Consider the following 18,098-nt stretch of genomic DNA (forward strand, 5'->3'; position numbering starts at 1 on the left):
ATCCATCCATCCATCCATCCATCCATCCCTTTTCTGATGTGTGCTTGGTGCAAAGAATGATAAAAATGGGGGTTGCAGGGCGGTGGTTAAAAAAAAGGAAATAGAAATGCGCGGTCATACTTTTACGAAATCCGTGTGAGCCCGTCATTTCAACATTACGGTAGGTTCGGTTTTGTGTCGCGCATTACGGTAACTACAGCTCTCAGGGAGAAGTAGTCGATTTCAGAACAACAGGCGTCCCTTCTGGTAGTGAGACAAAGCTTGAAGATTGAAGAAAAATGGAGTGTCGCTGTCTGTGGGTCTTTGTGTTGCAACTGTGCATTTTGTTCTCGCTTTGTCGAGCAGGTACTCCATTTGTGTCTTTATGTTTACTTGAAGCTATTTGAAACATGTTCGTCTTCGCTTACCATGATACTTTTGTTGGTGCCTTTTGTCATTCATTAGCTCGAGAGCTAACCTCTCGCTTCGAAATCTAATCCATCCTAAATAAATTAAAACAACAACGTTTACCTTTGCCACGTCGTTATAATCCATGTAAACTGTTTGATGATCTACTTTCTACTATTTCATCAATTTTTCGAACCCTAACCTGGTTTAGACACGATTTGAGTTTTTAAGATGTTACAATCCCGTTGACTTGCGTTGTCCCTAACACAAGTTGGTTGTTTTCACATAAAGTCAAGGTTGAACGTTTTGCCCCCCCCCAAAAAAAATTATAAGGCATGTACGGTAAACACAAGACTACTCTGAGTTCATCACCAAAACAACACTCCTGCAAGGTGGTGGCCGCATCATTCGTTGAAGTAGTGTTTCTTCACCTGGAATGGACAAAAATACTTGATTTGTAGGAAATAATATTTTTCGGGCCAACTCAGTGAAATCGGATAATTTACCTCTGCACACTGGAACGTCCTCATGTTGGTATAGTTGTCCCACAATCATGCTTTGGTCTCGTTTTTCTCTCTTGCTCCAGACAGCCTGGCAATAAGGGACTCGATATCGGAGGCTGTTCAAGTATACAGTCGATGTAACGATGCCAACTGCAGTTGCCATCTTGGGTAAGTGTGATAATCAATTTTTGAATGATCTCCATTAGACCTTATAATTCTGTCATGTTATTTTCACTGTCAAAACATGGACTAAATGTCATTCCTTCCTTAGGGTCTTGCAACAAGACTTGAGTCCCTTTCGCGGAGGAATTTCGGAGGATGTTATGGCTTCGACGGTTAAAAGAGGGGTGGGCACACACTACCAGATCATTGGACATAGATTGTACAGGGAGCGTAACTGCATGTTCCCAGCCAGGTCAGTTCTCCCGAAGTAACCGGCATCCAAGCAACGCGGACCAAGTGGCAAGTGTATTTATTTTTTTTTTTTTAATGTCTCATTCCCTTTTGTGTCCTCAGGTGCAGTGGGGTTGAGCATTTCATATTACAGGTGATTGACAAATTACCTGACTTGGAGATGGTGGTAAATGTCAGGGATTATCCTCAAGTGCCCAACTGGGTGCAGCCACCCTTGCCCGTTTTCTCCTTCAGTAAGGTTGGTGTGTGAAAAGTAAATTGCACTGAGAAAGGAATTACGTAAATCAACTGGGAATTGAGGGCATTTTAATAGAAAGGTATCTTTTTCAAACTGATCCACTATGCCGCCTAACAAATATTTGATGTAATAAAATTAAAGAGTGAATTTTAAGTGCCCCCTCCTCCCCCACTTCCCACATTCAAAACTGTGTACTCATAAATCAAAGTAACATTGAATTTAGATGAAGTCTGGTTATTGAGTCACAATCATGGTGAAATATATTTTACATTTGATAAGAGCCAACCTTCAGTTTTGTACATTCCTGTCAATACCCATAAAAAAAATTCCAACATAGAGAATTTTGCAATATTACATATTTTACAATTTACAGTCCTTTTTGGTTGATGGCTGTGTATGTGTGTGACGTGTAGACTTCAGACTACCAGGACATCATGTACCCAGCATGGACGTTTTGGGAGGGGGGTCCTGCCGTGTGGCCCATATATCCCACCGGACTCGGAAGGTGGGATCTAATGAGGCACGATCTCAAAAAGTAAGGCTGAAGGATATTCTTTGTGTAGCTTGAGTACATTTCCACATAATTTCAAGTAAACTCCAGTGATGTTCTTTCACCACATGCGTATCTGAGAACAGATCTTAGTTCTCTGTCTGCCAAAGTCCAGAAAGCACTTTTATCTCAAATGTCAAAGCAAAAAATGTCATGACTGCTCGTATCTAAAAAAAAAAAATCACAAGTCGGGTCACTCATACTTCAAGTCTTATGGATAACAGTAAAATGTTTTAGGTCTGCAGCTCAATGGCCATGGCAAAAGAAAGAGTCCAAAGTATTCTTCAGAGGGTCACGGTGAGTGGTTTTTCTGTTTTTTTTTTTTTTTTCTTTTAGAATAACATTTTATTTCTGATTGTTCCTGTTATTGACATTTTTATTTTTCGTTTGGGCAACCTGTCTGCAGTTGTTCTAAAGTTGGAGTCAGTCAGACATTTACATTACAAACACTCATTAACGGTTTTGATGATTTATTTGACATTTATCTGAGCCTCTCAGTCTGTATGTGTGGTTTTCACCCGGTGTGGGTTAAAATCAAAACCAAATTCAAACTTGATCACTCGCTTATAAAAAGCCCCCCGCATTAATGACATTCATGCCCAAGAGGTGTCGATGTAAACTCGTTTAAAATAAACTGAGATGATAAGCCTGGGTCTTTTTTTAATATTGAACTAAAATATTGTAGTGTTATTAATTCATCTTCCCCTTTTTTTCCCCCCCTCACTTGGTAGAACAAGTCCAGAGCGGGACCCTCTGATCCTCCTTTCCCGAGACATGCCAGAGCTGGTGGATGCAGAATACACAAAGAACCAGGCCTGGAAGTCTGACAAGGTCAACATGTCATCTTTCATCCCCCTCCCACCTCATACATAAAATTCAAATGTAATGCTTGTTTTATGTTCTTATCTAAATCTAAAACCTTGGAGCATTCATTTTAGGACACTCTTGGGAGACCACCAGCCAAAGAAATCCCACTGGTTGACCACTGCCAGTATAAGTAAGCTGTACGGTGAAGAAAATAAGTATTTGAACACCCTGCTATATTGGAAGTTCTCCCACTTAGAAATCATGGAGGGGACTGAAATTTTCATCGTAGCTGCATGTCCACTGTGAGAGAGATCATCTAAAAAGAAAAGTCCAGAAATAATGTATGATTTCTCAACAATTTCTTTGTGTTCTTTGCTGTAAATAAATATTTGAACACCTGTCTATCAGCTAGAATTCTGACCATCAAAGACCTGTTAGTCCGCCTTTAAAAGTCCACCTCCACTCCATGGATTCTCCGGAATCAGATGCCCCTGTGTGAGGTCGTTAGCTGCGTAAAGACACTCGTCTACCCGATACAATCAATAAGACTCAAGCTTGTAACATTGCCAAGACCAAAGAGCTGTCCAAAGACACCAGAGACAAAATTGTACAACTCCACACGGCTGGAAAGGGCTACAGAGAAATTGCCAAGCAGCTTGGTGAGAAAAGATCCACTGTTGGAGCAATCATTAGAAAATGGAAGAAGCTAAACATGATGGTCAATCTCAATCAGAGTGGAACCCCGTGCAAGATGTCACCTCGTGGGCTCTCAATGATCCTTAGGAAGGTGACAGCATGACAGGAGTTGGTCAATGACCTGAAAAGAGCTGGGACCAGCATTTCCAAGGTGACTTTTGGTAATAAACTAAGACGTCATGGTTTGAAATCATGCAAGGCACGGAAGGTTCTGCTGCTTAAACCAGGACATGTCAAGGCCCGTCTTAAGTTTGCCAAAGAATATTTGGATGGTACAGAGGAGTCATGGGAGAAAGTTTTTGTGGTCAGATGAGACCACAATAGAACTTTTTGGTCATAATTCCACTAACCATGTTTGGAGGAAGACGATTGATGAGTTCCATCCCAAGAACACCATCCCTACTGTGAAGCATGGGGGTGGTAGCATCATGGTTTGGGGGTGTTTTTCTCCACATGGGACAGGACGACTGCACCGTATTAAGGAGAGGATGACCGCGGCCATGTCTTGTGAGATTTTGGGGAACAACCTCTTTCCCTCAGCCAGACCATTGAAGCTGGGTCGTGGCTGGTTCTTTCAACATGACAATGACCCGAAGCACACAGCCAGGAAAACCAAGGAGTGGCTCCGTCTTTTTAGATGACCTCTCTCACAGTGGACATGCACCTACGAAGAAAAATTCAAACCCCTCCATGATTTCTAAGCAGGAGAACTTGCAATATAGCAGGGTGTTCAAATACTTATTTTCTTTACTGTCCATGTGACATTATAGTGAAAATATGTAAATTCCTGGCTCTCTCAGCAAGGCCCTGGGCTTTTCTTTCCCTCCTTCAGATATTTGTTCAACTTCCGAGGAGTGGCGGCCAGCTTTCGCTTCAAACATCTCTTTCTTTGCGGTTCACTGGTGTTCCACGTCGGGGATGAATGGCAAGAGTTTTTCTACCCGCAGCTCAAGCCCTGGGTTCACTACATTCCGGTGAAGCAGGATCTCTCTGATGTCAGGTACCGTCCTTTTTTTTGCATGTTTCTATCATACTCGCGTTCTTCTTCACCTTGTTGAGCATCCTCCGCTTTGCTCTTGAAGTCACTTTTGCTGAACTTTCAATTTTTGGAGACATGTATTTTACCATGGGCTGAACGTCAAGACTCCTCGGGATCCTTTTGTGAGCTTTTCTGGCTTGTTTAACAATTCTTGATTGTAGGGATTCTCGGAGCTTTTCTGTACAAGCGCAAGGGCCACGGGGTATTATATTTTTATTTAATCTCGTGATATTGATTGGACTCTGTAAGCTTACTCTCATTTGATCTTGGAGAAGCTATTAACTAAAGCAATGGTGTCAAACTCAAGGCCCGGGGGGCCAGATCTGGCCCGCCATATGGTTTTATGCGGCCTGCGAAGGCAAATGGTGTGTCAACTTCCAGGATTTTTGTTAAAATTTCAAATTGCCATGTCATAAATTGCAAGCATTTTTTCTGTTAGCAAACATGAGCAATAGTGGAAAAACCCATTTACCTTGATTTCTGATTCCAAATCAGTGTAAAGATAATGAGGTGATTAAAATTTTGTCTACTCATTTTTTTTTTTATGAAAAGAATTTAAATTTTGTGTGTTAATAATCAGTAGAATCTTGATGAATATGCGTGTTCACAGAGAACTACTGGAGTTCGTCAAAGACAATGATGCCATCGCAGAAGAAATTGCCATGAGGTAATCTCATTTTTTTTTCTCTAAGCCACTGACATTCTATTCAAACTCGTTCTATCAATTTTTGCACAGTAGACACTCCGGAGTTAGTGGCATCGTTGTTGATTCTCTTTTGCCTTTGATAGAGGTATGGAGTTCATCTTGGAACACCTGCAAATGCAAGATGTTTCCTGCTACTGGGAGCGACTCCTCACAGAGTTTAGTCGGCTTCTCTCCTACCGACCCAAAAGACTGAACAACTACAGTCAGATCGTGCAGAAGCCCGGCAAGACTGAACTGTGATGACGGCCGTCCAGGTTGGGGTGAACGGAAAACAGAATGTAAACTTGGAAAATTGCTCAGAAGATTTTCACGCAGTCATTTTTTTATCCAAAGTCATCTTCTCATTTCCACGGGGAGCCCCAGCTCACTGGAGGGAAACATAAAGTTGAATATGTTGTAGTATTCGTGTTGTACTTTCTACAGTTTGTATTTTGTGAGCAAATGTGTTCAAGATGAGCCACAGGTATGTTTACGTGACCAAAAATCTGTGATGACGTGTGTGGTCTAAATATAGGACGGCCAAACTTTTCAACAGCGTTACTAGGTTTCTGCCAATTTCTGCCAATAAAACTGTGGTACCTGTTACATATTTTTTTTTTACAGAAAATACAGTTTGTTAATTTAATTTTCTGATAAACAAATGGCAAGGTGGGGGCTGTTGGAGAACGAAGAATCTAAAGGTTGATGATGGAAAATCTGATGTACGAAAAGCACAAAATTAAAGACATTCTCTTATCTGAAAAACACTTGTAGTTAATTAATTTACTTGATTTGTTTGTCAGTTTACATCTTAAAGTTATGGGAGCACATTTAATAGCCTGAAAATCAAATCAATATGCCAATACTACCTAACAGTAACATACAGGTTGTTGTTATAAGTTCTCTTTTCTTCGTGACAATGTATCGAAACAGGTATTGTATACATTTCCCACAAAGTTTACACATTTGTATTTTACTTTTGGACTTTTTTTTACGGGTTCAATCGTTATTTTTGCAAGGCTTTTTATTCATTTATCCATGTGCAGTACTTTTATACAAGTATTCTTTCGTTGCCACCTGTGGATAAAGATAAAGTATCGATGGCTGCGGGTTTCCCTCCTTTCCAGTCGGCGTCAGTAATGCACTGTGAAGCAAAAAAACCCGAAGAAGGCGACAAGAGTTGAGAGGTCGACAGGGAGAAACGGAGGACGATGTCAAACAAATTCTCAGGAGGGACGTTAAATGGCAGTAACGCCAATTAGTACTGACGTTTGCAAATTCTTTTTACCCCACAAAGGACTGGGTTTTTGCCGTTTTCAAGGTATGTTACACTTTCTAAGCGTACCAAGACATTAGCTATTGGTGGTTAACGCTAGCCGACAAGACATCGGTCGACAGGCATACACGATCGATAAACGTGTACAAGAATTGACGTCGCTAAAAAAAAAAAAAAAAAAAACACTTAACCTAAAAACTATCCTTTTCTTTGACTTAAAAAAGTGGAGTGCACATACATTTTGCGCAATTGTATACAGTTCCACTTTTATGCATTACCGTAATTCTTCATATATGGTAGATCAACTCATTGACTACATTTCCACATGTGTATTATATATAATTAATCGAATTACTTCCTCGTATAATAACATTGCACAATACAGCACGCAGCATAGCTAGTTTACTCAGTACAGTTACATAGTGTAGTACTTAAATATATTTAACAATACAAATACAATGATATAAGATACACGAAGTATAAAAGTTACGTATTGTCAACATTTACAATCAAAAGTATTGCATAGTACATTATACATGCGTTAAAATTTAATATTAGCTATGATAGTTCGCACTATCAGGCCTAGTGTAAACGTGCCTACATGGCGGCCATATTGGAGAGGTCGACATTCCCGTGGCGTGCAATGCTTGGACAGTAAAAGAGGTCGTAATTTGCTCAATTCTCAACTGATTTTGTCAACACCAAAGCGTGAGCCACCGCAACATTATGTAAAAAGTATCCATTTGAATTCCCTTGTGATTGTACGTTTTTGCGTGCCGACTTTCTTCTTTTGTTGTTTGTTTTTTTTGCTGAGAACTTTGACCTTGTATATCTTCGCCGTCGGCGCGCAGCACAGAAGGGGCTCGTATGCGGTACGGGAACCTTAGGGAAAGGGGTTTCGTTATGTAATTTTGGGCCTGATTGACTGGCAAAAGTTCCGCTCATGGATCGAAAGACTGGAAACGCCAGCGGGCTGCAGCTGCACAGCGAACCGACGTTCCTACGTGTCTACCGTATTGTTGTTTTTGTCTTTACCATAGAATGCAATGCATTGACACTTTGACACTGGACATTTCTCAGCTGATTTTCATGATTTCGATTATTTTTGTGAACGGCAAAGTACATGCTCTCAAAACTCCTTTAGAAACAAATACAAAATGACATTTTTACACGAGAAAGGGACTTACAATTCCTTTCTTTTGGTAATTGTATGGTATTTTACACAACTGTATGCAGCACAATGTAACAGCCTCCTTGGTCTTTTGATTTTCTTACTGTCCACAGTCATGTCTGTACTCTTGCATGTTACAGTAAACCCCAACATGTTCTCGGCTAACTCCCCTATTTACAGATTTGTTTTGTTGCCTGTGGGGGCTATCCTCTGTTATTAAATGAAATGTTTGGGAATTTTCTGTTTCGGCCCAAGTCTTCTCTCCCCCCACCCCCAAAAAAATAAAAAATCTTTGGCGCCATCTGGTGGGATCTTGGTGCCAAGCATCCATGTTGAACTGAGGGCAGCAAATTCATTTAGTCAGGCCATAGTTTTACCTAGTAGAAAAAATAGATCAGCTGTCATTTTGTGGTGTTTGTACACAATTCCAAATAATTTTGGGTGGGCGCCGAGATTTTAGCTATGTGTGGCAGGGCTCTGTCTAGAGCACCAGTGAGAATTTTTTTTCCCCCTGTGATACCAGCATTACATTATTTACAATTGTGAATCCTTTCCAGATCCACATTGCATGAAAGAATATGTTTTTCCTCTCTCTCTCAGCGAAATAAGTGGTATCCAAAAACTCTGGGTTGATGCCAAATTGAACTGGAATCACCCACACTTGACAGTGTACAAATCAAACAGCTGTTAATGGTCGTGTCAATTGACAAGCGGGGGTAGGGACTATAGAGTGATAGTATAGCTAAGAGCCTGTATGTTTTTAAAAGGCTTGTACCACTTGACATCTGCTTATTTGGACAGCCTCCCCAGCCTGTGCCAGGATTTCTTCTTGCCTTAGGGCTGTTTGTTTTGAAAGGGGGGGGGGGGTGAATCTGCAGCGGCAACTGTTAACAGTTAAGTCATGTGTTTTTGCCTCTGTGCCGCAGCCTGACGCCAGCCGAAGCGTGATGCATCCAGAGCGACCCACGACAGGCTTCACCCTTTGGAGACAACTGGCAGATTCAGCCCTTTGGGGCACGTTGAGCACAGGGCCAGTGCAGGGCCTGATCCAGAGTGCCAGACCTCCTCGCTTCTGCCTCTCGCTCCCGAGGGTCCATGCAGCTGACGTGGCTTCTGCCCAGCCTGGACAGATGCCCTCGTCCCCCTCCTCCACCCGTGCGGTTGCTCCACACCCCATCACTGCCAGCGCCATCCCAAACAACATTGGCAAGCCAGAATTCCCAGACACGGGATGGGAGCGCCTTATGGATCTCTTTCAGAAAGAGTTAGTCATTATCTTTTTGCCTTTTTATTTCACAGTTTGTCTCACCCACTTAAAGCACTGAGAACAATACAATGAACTCACATTTATCACATTTCAGACCCACTTGAGATAGGTTGGAAAAAAAATAAAACGCGCAATATAAAGTACCATAATTTCTGGCCTACAGAGCGCACTGGATAATAAACCTCACCCAGTACATCTGTAAAGGAAATACAATTTGTTACATACATCAGCCGCAGCTGTGTAAAAGCCGCAAGTACCCGCATTGAAACCCAGGTTGAAACACAAGATATTTACAAAGAAAGACGGTACACAGAAAGAGTTTTCAAAGTTTTACTACCTTATCTTAACTTAACATAGCAACAACACAGTAGCATGAACAGGGCTGGTTAAAAAGAAAAAACAAAAACATACCGGTAAAAGTCACTTCCTCGGCACATATATTCCACTGGTCTCACTGTTACCTTTTCCACTCGAGTGCCCTAAAACTAACACTGATGCTTTTGACTCCCCTTTGTATTTTCCTTTATCATTTTCTGCTTTTCCTCTTCCTCTCCCTCTTAATTAATTTTTCTTTCGGCTTGTCCCGTTAGGGGTCGCCACAGCGTGTCATCTTTTTCCATCTAAGCCTCTCTCGTGCATCCTCCTCTCTAACACCCACTGTCCTCATGTCCTCTCTCACAACATCCATCAACCTTTTCTTTGGTCTTCCTCTCGCTCTTTTGCCTGGCAGCGCCATCCTCAGCACCCTACCACCAACATACTCACTCTCTCGCCTTTGAACATGTCCAAACCATCGAAGCCTGCTCTCTCGAACCTTGTCTCCAAAACATCCAACTTTGGCTGTCCCTCTAATGAGCTCATTTCTAAGCCTATCCAACCTGCTCACTCCAAGCGAGAACCTCAACATCTTCATTTCTGCTACCTCCAGTTCAGCTTCCTGTTGTTTCTTCAGTGCCACTGTCTCTACTCCGTACATCATGGCCGGCCTCACCACTGTTTTGTAAACTTTGCCCTTCATCCTAGCAGACACTCTTCTGTCACATAACACACCAGACACCTTTCGCCAGCTGTTCCAACCTGCTTGGACCCGTTTCTTCACTTCCTTACCACACTCACCATTGCTCTGGATTGTTGACCCCAAGTATTTGAAGTCGTCCACCCTCGTTATCTCTTCTCCCTGGAGCCTCACACTCTCCCCTCCACCCCTCTCATTCACGCACATATATTCTGTTTTACTTCAGCTAATCTTCATTCCTCTCCTTTCCAGTGCATACCTCCATCTTTCTAATTGTTCCTCCGCCTGCTCCCTACTTTCACTCCAGATCACATCATCATCTACGAATGTCATGGTCCAAGGGGATTCCAGTCTAACCTCATCTGGCAGCCTATCCATTACTACCGTAAACAGGAAGGGGGTCAGCGCAGAACCCTGATGCAGTCCCACCTCCACCTTAAATTCTTCTGACACACCAACGGCAAATCTCACCGCTGTTCTGCTGCCCTCATACATGTCCTGTTCTATTCTAACATATTTCTCTATTCTAACAGATTTCTCCACCACACCAGACTTGCGCATACACGGTTCCTCTCTTGATACTCTGTCATAGGCTTTCTCTAGGTCTACAATGATACAATGTAGCTCCTTCTGACCTTCGTTGTACTTTTCCACGAGCATCCTCAAGGCAAATAATGCATCTGTGGTACTCTTTCTGGGCATGAAACCATGCTGTTGCTTGCAGATACTTACTTCCTCTCCCTCTTAATTACACTGCATCTAAGTCCAGTGAGCTCTGTGTTACGCCGGCTTCCTGTCCAATACCACAATAAATATAAAATACCTTCAAGGCCATGAATAACCTCGCCCAGCCATACCTTGCTGACCTCCTTTTTGTTGCCATACCCTCCCGCTATTGTAGCTCTTTGTCCTCCATTTTTTTTATGCTTGACTTATTTTAACTGTATAGAAGGTGATCTTGACTTCCCCGAAAGGTGCCTATAAATAAAATGTATTATTATTACTCAAGGTGTGCAAGTCTTAAGTAGGACCTGCCTAGATATTATAAAAACCCATTCAAAAGTGGTCACTTAAATATCAAAGATTTGATAGGGAGCGAAGTAACGGGGTTTGCTGTTTTTTTTTTTTTATCATTTCAAATCATTTGCACAACAGTGAAGCTGAAACTATAAGTTTTTTACTGGCAAATATTTTTATCATGCTTTGACCTTAGACTGTGTCCTACTCTATGTCATCTCTCAGCGCGACCCAAAGTTACCCCGAGGAGGTGACTAACGTGATAAAAAGTGGACTTGTTGCTTCGATAGCGGGCTTGATCTACGGAGGCCTGCCAGCGGCTCGCCATGCTAAGCAGAGGTACATCCAACTGAGCCAGGCAGAACTCTACACTAGTCGTGTGGAAGCAGTCGTAAGTGAACGCTGCAGAGCATACTGTGCATGTGGCTTTGATGTTAAAAGTGTTTTAAAGGAAAGGAAGACAAATCTCAATTCATAAAGTTTTTAAATCTGTGATTACTGTAATGGAGTTCACAACTGGAATGTTTTTTGTTTGAAATATAACCATTAAGCCCAAAATAAGCTTCTCACACACATTCGTGAATTAACTGGTAATGAATACATTGCATTGCTTAATACTGAGTACACTCTAAATTAGTTGGATTGAAGTTAAAAAATAAAAATGATGCAAGCTCTGTTGCAAATAGCAAACATCTGCAACTAATTGCCTGTAGAATTCACATTACCTGCGATTGGCTGGCAACCAGTTCAAGCTGTAGCCCACCTTTCCCCTGAAGAGAGCTGGGATCGGTCCCAGCACCCCTGCGACCCGAATGAGGAGAAGGGGAATGAATGAATTCAGAAGATCGTGGTAAGGCACTACAAATGTCCAATTTGTGTATATCCCACCTCACCTCAACATATGTCCTTGACACGTTTATTCCACCAGATGGCCCCGAACCAATTCTATTATTGCATTGGCTTGAGCACAAAAACAGTGAATAGGAAGTGTTTTTTTTTTTTTTTTTTTGGGGGGGGGGCGTTGGCTGGGGAAATTAGGACAATTTATAACGTGCAAATGCCCAACTGTGTAGTGTAAATCCATATTCTACTGTTATTCGTTCTAAAAGAAATGAATCCACTGTGCAGTACGATAAGGACGACAAGGACTAGTCATCCGTCTGCTTTCCGTACTGCTTATCCTCACCTGGTCGCAGGCATGCCGAGCCCATCCAAGCTACCTTCAGGTGAGAGGCAGGGTACATCCAGAACTGGTCCCCAACCAATCGCAGTAGTGTACTCCAAAAATTATGTTAATACAATAGGCAGTAGAGTTTGTGGTTTGCCACAATTTGGAAGGGAACCAGCAAGAAAAAAAAAAGACTACGTTTGTGTACCAGGAAAAGCTGGGCCCAAAAAGTCTGAACCTCGATATACCAGGGGATGTCTACTTATCCAATATGGATTTCAGATGAACATTACAAGACAGGTGGTTGTTAATTAGTTTTCTGTGTGTTTTGTGTCATATTAGCGTTTGGCCCACCACGCAGCGATCCGAGGTTTTGTGAGATACGGAGTTCGATGGAGCTGGAGAGTTGCTGCATTTGTTTCTTTGTTCAAGTAAGATGAAAAGTACAATCAAGTTTCATGACATGGGCTAATGAGTAACTTGTTAGAGCAGCAATATTGTATTTATTACTTATCTTGTACTTGACAGATAAAGTAAACTTTATGATGAAAAAAATATGGGATTTAAACAAACACGGCGCCGACACATTGCGCTCGGTTCTGTATGGTTCTGTATGGTTGCACCAGTCGTCCATTTAGTCATTTCCTCTTGGCAACGTCATCACAAGAACTTCTGAGATGTCTGAAACATCTATAGTTGACAGTAATTTTGTCTCTCTGTACAATTTGTGTCTCCAGTTCCGTCAGTACAGGCCTGTCAGTTTACCGGGACAAGTACACCGTCGGTAATTTTGCCGCAGCTGGAGGTGAGTCCGTGGATTCTTCTAGTTCCCCACTGATCGTTCCTAGGGTTTATAGGAAAGACAATTCTCTAGGTTGGAGAATATAATTGTGCCATTGGCGCAGTGGAACCACTGAGGTTACAGTAAATGTAATCCATTGTATGATGCTGATCAAGCACCAGCTTGTGTGGTTTTGGGTTGCGTTTCCGCAGTTACATACAACTGCGTTACAGTACCAACTGTAAATTTCTGTGTGCGCACGTCCATGTGTTGTAGCTGTGACTGGAGGAGTTTTCAGACTGAACCTGGGCCTGCGAGGCCTGGTGGCAGGCACCATCATCGGAGCAGTGCTCGGGTAAGCAGCTCATCGTCCTTTTCACATCTGTCCACGTGTTTATTCTCTCATGTTTGTTGTGTATGTACACAGAACTTGAGAGCGACGAGCACTCTGGCAGCCAGCTGCGGCTCTTCCAGCAGCCCTCTGTGCCCCAGCTGAGATCCCCCCTCCCCGACTCATGTCCTTAGTCCTGCTGGCTGCCAGAGGCGCTCATGTGCATGGAGTAGTGCTGTGGCTTGGCTAATAGAGCGGAGAGGGCAGCCAAAGCAGCAGCTGGCTCTCTTCTTTCTACCATCTATGTTATTCCAGCCTCTCCTCCTCTTCAAACATGGCCTGATATGGACTAATGCTTCACTTGCACTCATTTGCCTCATATTTCCCTGTCGTTTAGCACACACAAGTAGGATTTTTGTGCTTTGGAACAGTTTGATATTTAAATTAATGTGTATTTTTCTCACATTCATAGGAAGGCACCTTGGGGGATAAAAAGGGAAACAACTGTATTTAGACAAAAGGTCAAAACACAAAGAATATAGATTTTTAAACATTCAGGATAGTTTGACTTAAATAGAATGTAAAGAAAATGTTTTTTTCTTTCATGACAAAAAAAAATCACTTTCTTGCATTTTGTGCCACAGTTTCTTCACTTCCAACAGTTTCTCCCAACTTTTCATAGGCAATGCAAAGCTTTGAAATGATTTTAAAACTCTTGGCAGGTGTTAGCATTCCTGAGTTCATGCTATTTTAGTACAGTACATATTGTAGAAGTACTAACCTCGTAAAGATTTACCAAGTTGACAACATTCCTCATATTCTCTTTTCCTTTTGGCTTGTCCCGATTTACGTGTCGTCACAGCGTGTCATCTTTTTCAATCGAAGCGTATCTCGTGCATCTTCCTCTCTCACACCGACTGCCCTCATGTCTTCCCTCACAACATCCATCAACCTTTTCTTTGGTCTTCCTCTCGCTCTTTTGCCCGGCACCTCCATCCTCAGCACCCTTCCACCAATATACTCACTCTATCGCCTATGAACATGACCAAACCATCGAAGTCTGCTCTCTCGAATCTTGCCTCCAAAACATCCAGGTTTGGCCGTCCCTCGAATGAGCTCATTTCTAATCCTATCCAACCTGCTCAGTCCTAGCGAAAACCTCAACATCTTCATTTCTGCTACCTCCAGTTCTGCTTCCTGTTGTTTTGTCAGTGCCACCGTCTCTAATACGTACATCATGGCCGGCCTCACCACTGTTTTGTAAACTTTGCCCTTCATCCTAGCAGAGACTCTTCTGTCACATAACACACCAGACACCTTTCGCCAGCTGTTCCAACCTGCTTGGATCCGTTTCTTCACTTCCTTACCACACTCACCATTGCACTGTATTGTTGACCCCAAGTATTTGAAGTCGTCCACCCTTACTATTTCTACTTCTCCCTGGAGCTTCACTCTTCCCCCACTGCCCCTCTTATTCATGCACGTATACTCTGTTTTACTTGGGCTAATCTTCATTCCTCTCCTTTCCAGTGCGTGCCTCCATCTTTCTAATTGTTCCTCCGCCTACTCCCTGCTTTCACTGCACATCACGATATCATCTGCGAACATCATGCTCACCTCGCTTATTTATTGTGTAACCCCATCTCACTCCACATCATCGCCTCACTCTCTCTCGATATATATAGATATATATATATATAGGAATTGAGTCGTGTGGGGGTGGATAGGGGGGGTGTAAAAACATGATCCCAAATGACAATAGATACCCTATACTTTCACTGTAGGTAACCAGGTTAGAACCGATGCTCGCTGAATGTTCTGAAGTTCACTGCCACCATCTAGTGGCTGCGTGTCTAGAGTTTGCTCCCAAGTTCAATTTTTTTGCTTGCAACACTAAGCAAAAAGTCAGCCAAGTGATGTCTCAAAGTTTAAAAAAAAAAAAAAAAAAAACCTTGCACAATTTGCTCCAATTTACTCTCCATTTTGTTGGATGGTAAATGTGATTCAGATTTAAGATGTACTTTTACTTGGACCTTGTCCGTTCGACTACCGCCACACATAAATCTGTGCCACATACACCGCTGTTCATGTGTACTCGAGTGACCAGCCACCCGGAGAGTTTGACATGTGCAACTCAGTCGGACTGTGGCAGGTGCAGGCAGAGCAGAAGTGAAAGTAGGTTAAGCTATACATCACGCTCCAGATATCATGTCACCCTTTTCTCAAAACGTGCTGTTGTTGAGGTTGAGCGGCATGTCAACTCACATCTGTTTTTATAAAGAAATGATTTATATTGTGGATAATTGCTCCAACGTTGTGAATCAGTAGGTCATGTGACATGTATGTCCAGCAAGCGATTAACTGTTACATCATTGCGGATATAAATACCCAAGTGTCATTCTTTCACCCTGAAATTTGATGACTTGCTTGTTTTATGTGTGAATGGAAAATGAACAGTGTGTGTTACAGGACATGGGGCGGGGGGTGTCCAGTAATAGAAAGAATACTGCTCAGAGTTAGTGCTCAAAGTACAAATTAATTCTCTTCTTAGGATTCCTACGGGCGCCTTGATCATCAGCATGCACTCGCTGGCTGGGGAAAGTGCCCGAGAGAGGCGACGGCGAGAGCGCAGGGAGATCTATGAGAGGAAACTTGCAGAGTGGTGAGTTGGGTCCTAAAACAGTCCCGAGGACAACCGCGGTCTGCAATGCATCCTCGTTTGACTCGTTCTCCTTGGCGCTCATCAGGGCGGCCCGACTTGAACTGACAGATGAGTTGATAGGCGATCTGAATGCGGCCTCGCAGGCAGCGGAAACACAGCAGGACTTGAAGAAGATCCAGGAGCTCCTCAGTTTACCGCAGAATGTCATTCAGGACTCAAACAGCCAATGACTCTGTTACGTGCTCAATGAAAGACACTAAAACTGCAACTTCACATAACATTGAGGGGAAATCAAGGTTTTACTTGGACTTGCACTCTTGACTCCTTTCTAAATGAGGAGGAACTAAAATAGTTTTCAGAATAATTTAGGAATCAGAAAGCTGAATACTGTATGTTTCCTGAAAAACCACAATAGCAGCTATCGTACATTAAAGTTACATGGAAATCACACCTGTGGACTGAATTTGAGTCTTGAATATTATTGAAAGGTAATCAAAGAAACTTTTGTCATACAAAGTAGGCAATCTATAATCAATATGCACTGTTCAGTGACTCAACAAATGATGTGACCCAAATCAGTTCCATGATTTGGCGTCTGTTTTCATGTCTTCCTTCTATACATGAGTAAAGCTAAACCGGATGTTTGATTTATTTGTTTTTAACTCCAAGTAAGTATCTTTCGGCTTGTCCCTTTCGGGGTCGCCACAGCGTGTCATCTCAGATGAACGCACATATATGTTTGGCACAATTTTTACACCGGATGCCCATCCTGACGCAACGCTTCTCAGGGAGAGGAGGCCCCACGCGAACCCACAACCCCTGGTTTACCAAACCAGTGCTCTAACCACTGAGCTACGGGGCCTCCAAGTGCCTTACCAAATTGGTTACCGATGGTTTTCACCTCTTGGGTTTGACAACTAAGTCAAAAGAGGGAGGGCTGCACCGCTGCAGACTACACCTTGGCCAGGCAATCGCAGGGCAAATAAAGAGACGGAACCATTCACGTGCAACACCCACCGCTGATTAGGAACTGAACCTAAGCCGCCTCCAACTGAAATCAGGCAAGTGAAACACTCCCCACTGTCAACTTTATACTGGACTTACGTCGTGGAATTGCTTACCTTGTTCTGTAGTTGTTATTTGTGGGTCGACCAGTAAAAGACGATCCATCCGTTATCCGAGCCGCTTATCCCTACACGGGTCGCTGGAGTGCTGGAGCCTATCCCAGCTATCTACGGGGAGGAGGCGGCGTACACCCTGAGCAGGGCACATCCAAACCACCGTTTGCACTCACGTTCATACCTACGGTTCCCGCAAATATTTTTTTTCTCATTATTACTTTACTTTTTGTTTTACATTTTCCGCTAACCCTTTAAAAAAAATTCTCAGAATGGTTATCTGAGGTACTGTATTAAGTTCTAAATCTTGAACCCTCAGCAGCATGGTGGATGGTGACTGGTTGGTAGTTTATATGTCTTGCGATTGCCAAGTTCAGGGTTTACCCAGCCAGCCCCTGGCCTGAGAGCACAGTGAGCACGTTTCATTATGAAGTTACACCCAGCAGATGGAGCTAATTTTACTACCGAGCACACAAACACACAGCAGCCTTTTAGCAGAATTTTTTTTTGTATTTTTTATTTTTTGGGGGGTGAACTCGCCAATGTCATTTTTCAACTGTAAAAGTGGCTGTGACAGTGATTATTGAAGTTATGTGTGTTTGTTGTTTCCCAAGGAATAATGGTTGAAGCTAAGTGTATGCGTATTTATTGAAAAACTGTGTGTCGGGAGGTGTAATTTATTCTCCAAAATGGGGAGCTCCGCGAAAAAAGTTTGGGAACCACTCCTCCAGGGTATGGCTCCAATAGACTTTATTTACTAATTTGTTTTGTAGGTCTTGGGCTGCTTCATATGATTCCCAATTTCGGAAAACCTAATCGCAAAGTACAGCCACGGCTGCTGTTTTGCTCATTTGTAGGGGGCGTTAGTGAGCCCTTTGAATTAAAAAAAAAAAAAAAAAAGCACATTCCGCAAAATATTGAAATGTTCCCCATCCTTGATGTGTGTACTAATTTTGGTGATTCAAGCATATTT

General features: G+C 42.6%; 2 protein-coding genes across 4 annotated transcripts; both read left to right on the forward strand.

The window, feature by feature from the left end:
- Positions 1-207: 207 nt before the first annotated feature.
- On the forward strand, positions 208-5,925 carry poglut1 (protein O-glucosyltransferase 1). The gene is made up of 11 exons (XM_061837338.1): positions 208-345; positions 974-1,058; positions 1,162-1,305; positions 1,407-1,542; positions 1,956-2,077; positions 2,330-2,389; positions 2,824-2,923; positions 3,031-3,089; positions 4,428-4,595; positions 5,245-5,301; positions 5,424-5,925. The coding sequence occupies exons 1-11, from the start codon at positions 279-281 to the stop codon at positions 5,578-5,580; spliced, it is 1,155 nt and encodes a 384-aa protein (XP_061693322.1). The 5' UTR covers positions 208-278; the 3' UTR covers positions 5,581-5,925.
- A 514-nt stretch (positions 5,926-6,439) lies between these two features.
- Positions 6,440-16,457, forward strand: timmdc1 (translocase of inner mitochondrial membrane domain containing 1). Of its 3 annotated transcripts, none has more exons than XM_061837352.1 (8): positions 6,440-6,640; positions 8,693-9,030; positions 11,291-11,456; positions 12,576-12,664; positions 12,971-13,038; positions 13,291-13,369; positions 15,897-16,007; positions 16,093-16,457. In XM_061837352.1, exons 2-8 carry the CDS (start codon positions 8,714-8,716, stop codon positions 16,235-16,237), a joined length of 975 nt encoding a protein of 324 aa, XP_061693336.1. In that variant the 5' UTR covers positions 6,440-6,640; positions 8,693-8,713; the 3' UTR covers positions 16,238-16,457. The 3 variants fall into 3 exon arrangements, with proteins under 3 accessions (XP_061693336.1, XP_061693346.1, XP_061693342.1); XM_061837362.1 differs by lacking the exon at positions 6,440-6,640 and adding an exon at positions 7,189-7,303; XM_061837358.1 differs by lacking the exon at positions 6,440-6,640 and adding an exon at positions 7,398-7,608.
- Positions 16,458-18,098: the final 1,641 nt, after the last annotated feature.

Source organism: Syngnathoides biaculeatus, chromosome 2, assembly GCF_019802595.1.
Source record: "Syngnathoides biaculeatus isolate LvHL_M chromosome 2, ASM1980259v1, whole genome shotgun sequence".
In the NCBI taxonomy this organism is placed as follows: Eukaryota; Metazoa; Chordata; class Actinopteri; order Syngnathiformes; family Syngnathidae; genus Syngnathoides; species Syngnathoides biaculeatus.